This window comes from Muscardinus avellanarius (assembly GCF_963383645.1).
Source record: "Muscardinus avellanarius genome assembly, chromosome: 19".
Taxonomy (NCBI): Eukaryota; Metazoa; Chordata; class Mammalia; order Rodentia; family Gliridae; genus Muscardinus; species Muscardinus avellanarius.
The window spans coordinates 47,998,091-48,010,165 of NC_137805.1; the positions used below are offsets into that span (position 1 = coordinate 47,998,091).

The 12,075-nt window shown below is 51.3% G+C and overlaps 1 protein-coding gene across 1 annotated transcript in view; it reads right to left on the reverse strand.

The window, feature by feature from the left end:
* TTLL9 (tubulin tyrosine ligase like 9) overlaps window positions 1-12,075 on the reverse strand; it is a gene marked incomplete at its 3' end in the record, with an annotated part of 38,935 nt that overhangs the window by 19,177 nt on the left and 7,683 nt on the right. Inside the window, exons 3-6 of the mRNA XM_080716657.1 lie at window positions 9,094-9,205; window positions 8,217-8,402; window positions 748-816; window positions 281-355 (exon numbers count right to left, since the gene is read on the reverse strand). Coding sequence (XP_080572783.1) covers window positions 281-355; window positions 748-816; window positions 8,217-8,402; window positions 9,094-9,205 — 442 coding nt within the window. The remainder of the gene's footprint in view (window positions 1-280; window positions 356-747; window positions 817-8,216; window positions 8,403-9,093; window positions 9,206-12,075) is intronic.

The window sequence follows — 12,075 nt, forward strand, 5'->3', positions numbered from 1 at the left end:
AAAGTTCTAGCAGTGGGCTGCCCAGGGACATCCCTGCCCCTTGGGAAGCAGCCCTCACACACATGCCAAGCCCTGCCCAGTCTGCAAAGCCCTTTCCCACCTGCTGTCCCCTTCACAGGAACCTCGCAAGGAAACAGGTCCACAGACAAGGGTCACGGCCTGCGGGGCTCATACAGGGGCCCAGTGCGGGGAGCCCAGGACTCGGGGCTCCTGGCTCTTGGGGCAGACACCCCGCACACTGCTCCCCACCTGAGCAGCCAGGGGTCCTTCCTCTACTCACGTGGCTGCCAGACGGATTGATGGCACTGCGGGCGGGCTGGGCCTCCAGGCTGGGGAGCTTCTTGCAGGCGGTGCCCTGACGGGTGCGTGTGGGAGAACAGGGACATGGTATAGGGGGTGCCTTTATTGAGCACCCACTGTTGAACCTGCAGGAGTTGGGTCACCCTGCTCCTCCCCGCCCCATCCCAGCCCCCAGAGGACCGGAGGACTTCAGTAATTTCCCCAGGGACACACAGATATTGAAAGGCAGAGGCAGGATTGATTCGACCACAGATTTCTACTTGCCCCAGGTCACACAGCTATGGAGTACCAACGTCAGGATTTTAACTCAGACAATCCAGAGTCCAGAGATGCAGGCCCGTGGCAGAGGCCCTCTGCCATCCTCTCTGCGTGGCGGGCAGAAAGGAGGGCCCCTCCTCCTGGGAGGGCAGAAGGGGTTCTGGAAGGAGGGGGCACACGCGGGCTCACCTTCCTCCAGTCCATGATGTCCTTCAGTCTCCGGAACAGGAAGATGCCCTTCCCCTGGGACCGGGCCACCTGGGGAGGGACAGAAACAGAAAGGCAGTGCTCAGCTCCGCAGCTCCTCCTCAGCCTGAGGCCTGAGCCCTCCTGGGCACTTCTCTGTCCATTTCCCAGGGACCCAGCTATACTCAGAAGAAAGACCCAGCTCAGCCCCTGAGGAACTGGAACAGAAAAGGTGCTAAGCCGGGGTGGGGAGGCCATCGGAGGCTGACTTAGCTCCTAGCTCCCAAAGACATACATTTGCATAAATAATGCAAAAGAACAGACAATTAAAAAACCATTTCTAACAGTCCTGGGAACATATCATCCAATTCTGTTTTTGGAAATCAATTTGCCTTCCTAATTAGGTTTTGCTTCAGCTAATACTGAAATCAGTCTGCTTTTACTGAACTCAGCATGGGTAATTCATAGCGCAGAGGTGAGGGGCTGGAAGCATCCTTAGTGTCCACGGAGGCCAGGCGTCAACCCCTCCCGTGAGGACGGGTCTGCACTATCCTGTCGTTATGGGTCTTGCACGCCCACAGGCTCAGCAGCTCACCTCAAACAGCCCATTTTGTCACAGTCATACAAAAGAATGAACTGGGGCTACTGCGCGCTGGGCATTATGCTTTAGCTGTAACGTAGACCTTGTGTATTGAACTAAAGTTTGCTAATCTGGCCTGGCTTCTAGGGCCTTCTGAAACAAACCTGGGTGTCAGAACTGCCCTGCAGCTACAGATCAGGTCTCCCCAATCTGTCTCTTCTCCAGCACAAAGTGCAAACTCACATTTCTCTCTGTTCTCTGAGCATGACCCACCTGACCTGCTGAGACTTTCTGGACAAGCACTCGGGCACATTTTAAAGCTTTATTTCATTTCAATTAAAAAGTATTTTTAAGATTTATACATCTTGATCTCAGAGCTCCGCCCCCAGCCCCGCTGGTTGCTTCCCTGCAGCCATATCCCCTCCTGTCCTTTCTGCAGACAAAGCCCTCTCTCAAGGTGAGGGCCAGAAAAGCTAGATACCAGTATCCCAGCTTCCTTTTCAACTGGTAAAAACCATGTGACCTCCGGACGGAGCACTTGGGAGGCAGAGACAGGAGGATCGCGCAGGTTCGAAGACAGCCGCACTGGCTTAAGCGACACTGTTTCCAAAAATAAAAAAAGTATAAATTAGGTCTGGGAGTGTAGCCCTTGGGAGTGTAGCCTGGAGGTAAAAGGGCTTCCAGGAACCCCAGTATCACACACAAAACAAAACAAAACAAAACAAAACAAACCATGTGACCAGTTTTGGCCAATGAGACCTAAGGAAAATCTTGCCATATTTTCCTCCATGTTAAAAATATTCAGGAGGAGCGGGATGTGGTGGTGTACACCTGTAGCCCCAGTACTTGGGAGGCTGGAATAGGAGGATCGAAGGCTCGAGGCAGTGTGTGGTAACTTAGTGAGACTCTGTTTCAAAAGAAAAAATAAAAAGGGCTGGAGATGTGTAACTCAGGTAGAATAACCTCTAGGTACCAGATACAGTCTCTCTCTCTCTCTCTCTCTCTCTCTCTCTCTCTCTCTCTCTCTCTCTCTCTCACACACACACACACACACACACACACACACACACACACGGAGGGAGGAGGAGGGAGGAACAGCTAATAGAGGAGTGGAGAAAAAGTGGGCACAAGAGAGATTCGGAGACAGAGAGATATAGGAAGAAATGTCTGCCCCCTCCTCCTTTGAATGCTACTTTCTGAGGAGGTGATGTCTGTAGTCTATCCCATATCCAGGGGGTGACAAGTTTGATGACAAAAGCCAGCACACCGCAAATGCAGAGCAGACACGGAGAGGGAGCCTGGGCTGTGAAGGACCTCGCTGCACAAATCCCCGGCCGGGAGCCGCACACCTCCGCTTGCTTTTTATGTGAGATAAGGAAGCATCTTTACGTTTTAACCATTGTTAGTAACTCGACAAGTCTGTTCCCAGAGATGCCCCCTCGAGGAATAATAAAAAAATGAAAAATTAACTTCCACACGGTAATACATCAGGGTTGTTAAGACTGCACATCACCTATAGCTCTGGCAGATGGTAGTTTCCAAAACAATCATAACAACATCTCCAGCCCCATATGCTCTCCAGAACTCCCCCGCAAGCAGCGAAGCCCATGTCCCCCCAGCACTGGGGGGGGCACTTCAGGGCTGGCTTCACTAATGATGTATGGCGGAAGCGACATTGCATGAATTCTGGGGCCGATCACAAGGGGCAAGGTGCCCTCTGCCCAGCTGTCTGCTCGGATGGCGGCCCTGGGAACCCAGCCTCCACGCTGCGAGGAAGTCCGTATCACATGGAGGATCCCGCATGGAGCATGACTGAGTCTCCAGCCTCATCCCTGGCTGCGGACCAGCCAACAGCTGGTACCGACTTGCCAGCCAACTGCTCGGGGAGGCTGGAAAGCGCACTCCAGACTCCGAGAGCCTCAGCTGCTACAGCAGCACAGATGAGCCTTTCCTGCCAAATGCTGCCCAGAGGGAGGCTGATGAGTGAAAAAGTAAGACGTTATTGTTGTTCCAAGTCACTTCCTTTGGGGTGGTCTGTTACTCAGCGATAGAGCCAGGTTCATAACAATGGTGGTATTAGCCGTCAGTACTTAGCACCTGTCACTCTGTGCCAGGCCCAAGGACTTACCACACACTGCCTCATTTAAACATTAAAAACATAAACTCTGACATAGTCATTGGTGTTATTTGCATTTTCAGCCAAAGAAATCAATGAGCAGAGAGCAAACCAGTCACCAGCCACAGGTAGCAGAGCTGGGAGTTACATCTGTGCACATGAGCCCGCAGCTCACGGCTTCTCGTGAAGTGCCAGGGTTACACAAAACCACAGGTCAATCAGGCCACTTCTGGGGATGTCTTACTGCACAGTTTGGAAGGGACATTTTTGGATATATAAAGGATGTATTTGTGAGTTGGGCGTGGTGGCGCACGCTTGTAATTCCAGTATTCGGGAGGCTGAGACCAGAGGATCGCGATTCACGGACAGCCTCAGCTACTTAGTGAGGCCCTCCACAACTCAGTGAGACCCTGTTTCAAAATAAAGAATAAAAAATATAGGGCAGGGGGTGTAGCTCAGAGGTTGAATGCCCCTGGGTTTCATCCCCAGATCTGCAAAATTAAATAAATAAAAAGATGTATTTGTGATTAAAAATAATATTTGAATGGATTATTAGAGTAGACCACAACTCTGGTTTTGTACCAACCGTAGCCACTCACAGCTCCTGTCCCTTTCCCGGCCTGCCTGGCCCCTGGGGCCGAAGGCATCATGTGACATTCAGTGCTGTCGGTCTCCCGTGCGGCCGCCCTCTCTTAATTCTGACCAACAGGCCATGTTTGGATCAACTCCTCCTGGTGCCCTTGCCCTTTGGGGAGCTCGCAGGTTGCTGCCATGTGACTGGTTCGATGCCGGGGGAAGACTGCTGCAGGGACTTCTGGGAAAAGCCATGGCATCCCTTTATCCCCAAGGAGGTGAAGCTAGGCCTGCAGCCACCGTGACATGACTTGGAGAAGCAGCTTGCCTTCTCAACGAGGAATGGATGGGGCTGTGGAGCCACCCGATAAACCATCCCTGAGTAAACTGCTTTTCATTGAAGAACATTCCCTGGGTCTATAAACTTGAAGGAGAAAACCCACTCATCTGCGCTTTCACCTCCCAGCCAGACGTCCTGCATTGCTTCCTGTGACGAGTGTGAGCAGCATGCCGTGGGTATCCCCATTCCACGACTTTGCCATCGACTGTTGCAGGTATCTCAAAATAGTGTTTATGTGCCTTATGACTTTGAAATTATGGTAGCGCTGAGGCCTGTTGTTAGGCTCTTTAATAGTTAAGGAAAAGCACAGGTGACTATGGCATGAAGAATCTTCTAGTAGTGGTGTGGCTGCGCGATGCATGTACCACCCAGGCCCCCAGCTGCGGGGGAGCGGCCCCTGAGAGCGCAAGCTCCGCCCGCTGAGATGCACTGAGCAGCCCTGGATGCTCATGGCTGAGGAGAAGTTCCTGAGAGACAGGGACACCCTGACAGCAGGATCCTCCCCTGGGCCTAGTGAACTCTTCTTGGGCTACACAGTAGCAGGAACTTCCACATAGCCTCTTCTCCTTCCCCACTGAGGTGGGACAGCTCGCCTAGGCTCTCCCAGCTCCCGCCACGCACTCTCTCACAGGCGAAACTGGCATTTTGAATCTGTCTTGTCAACTGTTTATTGGGGTACCCAGACCAATACAGTTTGAGAACTATTTTTCAACATAATTGCTTTCCTTTGTAGTCAGTCAAATGTACCTTCTTTTCTGCTATCTTTCTTCCTTTTCTTTCTTTCTTTCTTTCTTTCTTTCTTTCTTTCTTTCTTTCTTTCTTTCTTTTTTTGGTTGTGGTACTGGGGGTGGAACCCAGAGGCTTTTCTACCTCCAGGCTACACTCCAGGACCTATTTTATATTTCATTTGGAAACAGGGTCTCACTAAGTTGCTGAGAGGCTCACTAAGTAGCTGAGGCTGGCTTTGAACCTGTGCGATCCTCCTGTCTCAGCCTCCCAAGCACTGGGATTACAAGCGTGTGCCACCACGCCCAGCTTCTTTTCTTTTTTGAAACAGGTACTCTTAAGATGCTCCAACTGGCCTGGAACTTGGGATCCTCCCTTCTCAGTCTCCCAAGTAGCTGGGATTATAGGTGGGCATCACTGCACCTAAACAGTTTATGCTTGAGAAACACTTTTTTTTTTATTCTTTTTTTTTTGCGGGGGGGGGGGTTACTGGGGATGGAGCCCAGGGGCATTCTACCTCTGACTGACACCCTCAGCCCTACTTTTTTTCTTTATTTTGAAACAGGGTCTCACTGAGTTGCAAAAGGTCTCACTAAATTGCTGAGGCTGTCTGTGAACCATGATCCTCCTGTCTCAGCCTCCCAAATGCTGGGATTACAAGTGTGTGCCCAGTGTTTCCCCAGTGGGAAACACTATTCTTGCCAGGCAAGATGGTGCACACCTATAATCCCAGCTATTCTGGACAGTGAGGCAAGAAGGCCATAAGTCTGAGTCTGGCCTAGGCAACTAAAAAGACCTATCTCAAAATAAAACAAACAGTGGCTGTACAGTGGTACACGCCTGGCACCCAGTACTTGGAAGGCTAAGTCAGGAGGACCACAGGTTCACAGCCAGCCTCAGCAACTTAGTGAGACCCTATTTCAAAATAAAAAATAAAAATAGGACTGAAGGTATAGTTCGGAGGTAGAATGCCCCAGGGCTCAATCTCTAATACTACCAAAAAATAAATTAAAAAATCCAGAACTAATGTCCCAGTCCCCTGGTTCTCAAAATGTGGCCTTGGAATGGCGGCACCTTCACACCTGAGAGATGCATCAACCAGGTGAGTCTCAGGCCCAGTGCTCGGTCAGCACTTGTCAGGTGCTGTGCAGGAGGCGTCCTGTGGATGTGACTGACTTCTATAACCAGTAACTTTGAGTAGAGGATATCACCCTCAGTGAGGGTGGGCCTCCTCCAGCCGGCAAGGGCTTGGGAGCAAAATCTGAGGTTTCCTGGAGAAGCAGCAGTTGGGCCTCGAGACTGTAACATAGAAATCCTGCCCACGTCCCAGCCTGCTGGCCTGCCCTGTGGATCTCAGACGTGTTGGCCCATGATGCAAGACACACGCACGCACGCGCACACCGAGGCTTGGATGTCTCTGTGCCAGGCTCTGCGGGAAGTCTGCCACACCCAGGTTTTGGGGGTTGATGCTCTTCAGCCTCGCCACTCAAAGTGCCCTGCTCCAGTGCCTCCCAGGGGTAGAAGAGGGCATTTCCTGGACTCTTGGAAAAAACAAGAAAAATGGGCAGGTATTGTGCACCTGACTCAAGCCCTCAGTATAACTTCCATGATTCATGCTTATAACATGTATAATTTCACTAAATACTGTGTAAGGTAGGCCTACTCAATCCCAGTTTATAGAGAAGTAAATGGACTCAGATAGGTAGAGTAACCTGCCAAGTGTCATACAGCTCCATGCTGCCCAGAAGCAACCACAGGCAGAGAACAGCTATTCAGGGGAGAAGACACACACACACACGCACACACACACACACACACACGCACGCACGCACGCACGCACACTCACAGCCATGATGCTTCTCCTGATTGCAGCTGTCTTGTGTCTGCTGCTAACAAAGGCCATGGGCTGGCAAAGAAGTCAACTTAATATACAACTGCTCATTCCCAATTAGCACAAATTATCATTTGTCAGACAGGATAATGCTGGGAGCCAGAATCCTTCTCTGGTGGGTCACAGTGTTCATCTGCCTAATCCCCGTGGCTCCAGCCTGAGCCTCCTCTCTGCACCTGCCCGGGGTGAGGCAGAGGTGGGGCCGGGGAGGGGTCAAGACGTCCTAGTGGAGAGCATCCGCTTTGCCGCCTGTTCGGCACCGGTTTCCCCTCTGAGCGCTTGGGCTGATTGTTTTGTGTGTCAGCCACCACCGGGCCCCACAACTCTTCAGCCCCCAAAGGAAAGCTGCCCCCTCCGACTCCATTCCTGGGGCCCGACACCTTCTGAAGCCCACAAAACACAGGGACCTCTAGGAGGCACTGGAAGCTATGGTGGTAGTAGGGTTGGATCTGGAATGTGTCCTGCAAAGCTCATGTGTTGAAGTCATGGTCCCAATACAGCAACATCCAGAGATGCACTTTTAGGCAATTATTGGATCACAAGGACTCTGACCTCATCTGTGGATTCGACCACTTGAGAGATTCATAATTGGAAAAAACAACTGAGGAGTAGTGGAAACTGCAGGCAGGTGAGGCGTAACTGGAGGAAGTAGGACACTGGAGCATGCCCTTGGGAACTGACACCATTCTCCTTAAAGACACTCGGCACACCTGTAACCACACGTGTATCCTCGGTTGGCTCACTGACTGCCTTCGAGGAGAGTAGAGGCCACGTCTGCCTTGCTGAGAGCTGTATCCCAGCATCTCAGTCCACACTTAGCATATGGCAAGTGCGTGTGTGGGAAGCCCGAATAACCAGGCCTCCGGTTATTCATCTATGAGGTGGGGCTGGTGACACCTACTCCCAAGGGTTGTCACGCAGTAAAACGCTTGGCACAGCCCAAACACTGTATTCTTTCATGTCAGGAAGAAAGAAAGGCTCTGGACTCCCTCCCTGGTGTTCTGATGGTCTCTTATGCAATCAGTAAATACTTATTGAGCACCTACTGCACACCAGTGGTCAGAGCGGCCAGGTCTACACTCTGCAGAGGAGGAGCTCAAGCCGGCCCTTTGGGAAGGCAGCGTGCATTCAGACTGCACACCCAGGTGGATCCTGACCTGAGTGGGCCATGGAGGATGCCTGCTGGTGCCTGGGACTCCCTGGCTCCCCGCTGCTTCCCTCCCCGGGGCCCCTGCCTGCCACTCACAGGCTTCATGATCCAGGTGATTCCTGGGTTTTTGCGAAACTCCTCTACAAACAGGTGGTACTCGCAGGGCATCTCGAAAGTTTTGGGGAAGAAGTCGCACTTGGCTGCCTCCAGCTTTCCCACCTCGCGCTCCAGCTGCTTCCGGAACCGCTTCAGGTTCTTCACCATGTAGTTCTTGCGGGTCAGCTGGGTATGGAGGGGGCCAGGCCATGGTGAGCCTCCTACTCCGGGCCAGCCCACCTTCTGACCTCAGCCTGGACATCCCAACGTATCCCCAGCCGCCATCCTCTGACCCACAAAACAGCAGAAACAAAGCACGTGTGAAACAGAACCTACTAATCTATGATTACCCCCACTTCACAGGCAGGGAAACTGAGCAGAGAAGTGGTGGAGGCTTGGCAAGGGTAAGCCCATCATCCAGGGCTACCCAATGAGAGGCTGGCACATCCAGGGCTTGACCTGGGCCTGCCTGACTCCAAAGTTCATATTTACTAACCACCAAGCTAATTAATCTTTTAAATCTCCCACTGTTGGCTCCTCCAGCCACATCTTTGTAGTGGAGCTCCTCCCAGATCTTCCTTCTATCCCTACCCCAAACTTTTCAGTTTGCTGGCACCCTGGAATCACCACAGTCCCCCAAGCATCTGCTCCTTTGATCCTCAAAGCCCCATACAGGCCTGCTCCAGAGCCCGTCACCTGAGTCCTCCCCGCAAATGGCCTGATCCACACACGCAGCCCCAGCTCATCAGAGGTCTAGGCCACTGAGTCTCCACCGGGCACGTTTGCCCCAACAGCCCGATGCTCCACCATTCTGGTCCTTACCGCCACCCCAGTGACAGGAGCCGGTGAGCTCCCGCCCTCCGCCTGCCCCACTCACCTCATAGTGGTTCCGGAAGTGGCAGATGCGCACATGCTCGTCCATGTAGGTGTGGTCAAAGTTCTCCCGAAGCCAGCTCACGTCACACCAGTAGAAATCCCACTCCCCTTCACTGGGGTGAGGGGACAAAGGTCGTGACCTGAGGACCCCAGCACTGCCAGGTCTGGGGCCCAGGGAGGTGGGGCTGAGGGGGCCAGAGAAAGGGTGCATGGCAGGGTGATCACCAGAAGGCTCTCGGAGGTGGCTCTGGGCCAGCTGACTGCAGGTGGCTGGCTTCCTAGAACTCTCTAGATCTGGCCATACTGAGCCCAGGTGCCGCCTAGCACTACCAGGTGCACGGAGCTCGTCCCCTCCAGACGGTCTCCACCGTGCCCTGTGACATGTGACAGACCTGCCCGTGCTGCCTGCCTGAGCAGCACCTGCGGCCAGCAGTATCAAATGGCGGAGCTGGTCGTATCTGCAAGCTTTCCAGTTCACAAAGTCCCCCTCTCGCCGAGTCTCAGAGCAGCTCTGAAAGGTGCGTCCCCAGAGTTCTAAGACGGGATAACCTCAAGGACACGGCACCACCAGGACACACATCCTGCTCTGCCAGATTCCAAATCCTGACCCCATTCTTCAGCACCGTGCGGGGGAGAGGGACAGGAAGCCAGGCAATCTACCATGTCTGTGTGCCAGAGCTCGAAAACGATGCGAAAGAAATAAAATAAAACCACCATGACTGCTTCCACATTTGGGGAGGTACTGGAGATCGAACCCAGGAGCATTCTAGCTCTGAGCTATGTACCCAGCCCTATTTTATTTTTTATTTTGAAACAGGGTATTGCTAATTTTCTGAGGATGGCCTCGAACCTTCGATTCTTCTGTCTCAAATACTGAGATTACAGGCGAGCACCACCACGCCCACTGGACTGAGTTTTGCAAAGCATCTTCGGGAAGTCTGAGGCAGATACACAGCAATGAGGGGAAACTAGCTCAGGGCAAGGAATGACCAGGGCCCAAACACACCATGGAGGGCGGTGCTGTGGTGGTCACATTTCCAAGACACCTCCTACATGCCCCTTATCCTAGAGGCTTCGGGCTGTGGGGTCACAGAGAGAAGCCACAAGACATTATCTTGGCTGCTGGCCCAGACGGCTGGACGTGTGAGCAAGGACTCTCCCAGACGACCCTGCCTCCAAGACACTCATGACACACACTCCTCCCCAGCATCACAGGCGCCCGGGTGTCGCGAGCCCAGCACAGAGCGGTCTCCAGCAGCTGCCGCTGAACGCTGTCATGGAGTAGTCGCAAATGGGAAGATGGCCAAGAAGCTTGGCTGTGAGCAGGGATGGCACTCCCTCCGGAATTTTCCAGGAACTAGAGTGCAATTTTAAATAGCTTCTCAGAGCCCGGCGTGGTGGTGCACGCTTGTGATCCCTGCGCTTGGGAGGCAGAGACAGGAGGATCGCGCAGGTTTGAAGCCAGCCGCGCTGGCTTAAGAGACCCTGTTTCCACATAAAAAAAAGTATAAAAAAATAGGTCTGGGAGTGTAGCCTATGGGAGTGTAGCCGGAGGTAGAAGGGCTTCCAGGAACCCCAGTACCACCAAAAAAATAAAAAATAAAAAAATAAAAAATCATTTCTCAGTTTCTAGTGGCTGCTGGACGATGTTTCTTATGAATGTCACATCATGGGTAGACAAGTCCAGCCTGACCCCTGAACTCAGAGGTGGAGAGGCGCAGGGTTCTCCATCATTTGTGGAGGTGCTCTGTGGCAATGTCTCCTAGAAAGTGGGCCTTGTGCCTCCCACAAACCTCAAAATATCATTTAAAAAGCTTAGGAGTAGGCCAGGTGTGGTGGCACACGTTTGTAATCCCAGGCTGAGACAGGAGGATGGCGGTTCACAGATAGCCTCCGCTACTTAGTGAAGCCCTTTACAACTCAGTGAGACCCTGCTTCAAAATAAAGAATAATAATAATAACAAAATAAGGCTGGGGTATAACTTGGAGGTAGAATGCTCCTGGGTTCCATCCCTAGTACTGTAAAAAAGCTTAGTAGTGGCCGGGAATGGTGGTGCACACTTGTTATTCCGGTACTTGGGAGATTGAGAGGGGAGGATCACAGATTCACTGCCAAACTTAGCAACTTAGGCGCTCCACAACTTAAGGTGACTGTTTCAAAATAAAACACAAAATAGGGCTAGGGGTGTGGCTTGGTGGTAGAATGCCTTGGGGTTCAACTTCCACTACAAGAAAAAAAAAAGTAAAAAAGGGTTGACAGTGTAGCTCAGAAATAGAATGCCAAGAAGGGAATTCTCTAAAACATACAATGTACTTAAACAAATCGAAGTCAACCACTAAGCCAAGCATGGGAAAGAGGGATGGGGAGGGAACGGAGTGAGAATTGGGTAGAGGCTAAATGGGTGATGTGTACATGTATGTCCACACAAGATTTTTACCCCAATATGATGTATGAATATAATGCACCAATAAAAATTTTTTAAAAATTAAGGCCGTTAACCTGTAATGAGAAATTCTTATATAAAAAAAAGTAGAATGCCCCTGGATTCAACCCCCCCTCCAAAAAAAAAACAGAAAGAGAAAGCCTTTTCTTTATAGAACCTAATAGTTAGACTCACCATAATAATAATAATAATAATAATAATAATAATAATAATAATAATAATAGACCTAGGCAAGAATCTTTAAAGAATGCTTGCTAAAACTACTGCATGAAAGTTTGTTGAAGTCAGTACTTTTGCATAGTGTTAAAGTATCTGCCCACAAGCTACTTTTTTCTTTTTTGGGTGCTGGAGATGGAATCCAGGGCAGTCTACCTCTGAGCTACACCCCCAGCTCTATTTTTTATTATTTGTTTTGAAACAGGGTCTCACTGAGTTGCAAAGAACTTCATTAAGTAGCTAAGGCTGTCCGAGAACTTCCTTCTGTCTCGGCCTCCCAAATGCTGGGATTACAAGTGTGGATACTTTGTTTGTTTGTTTGT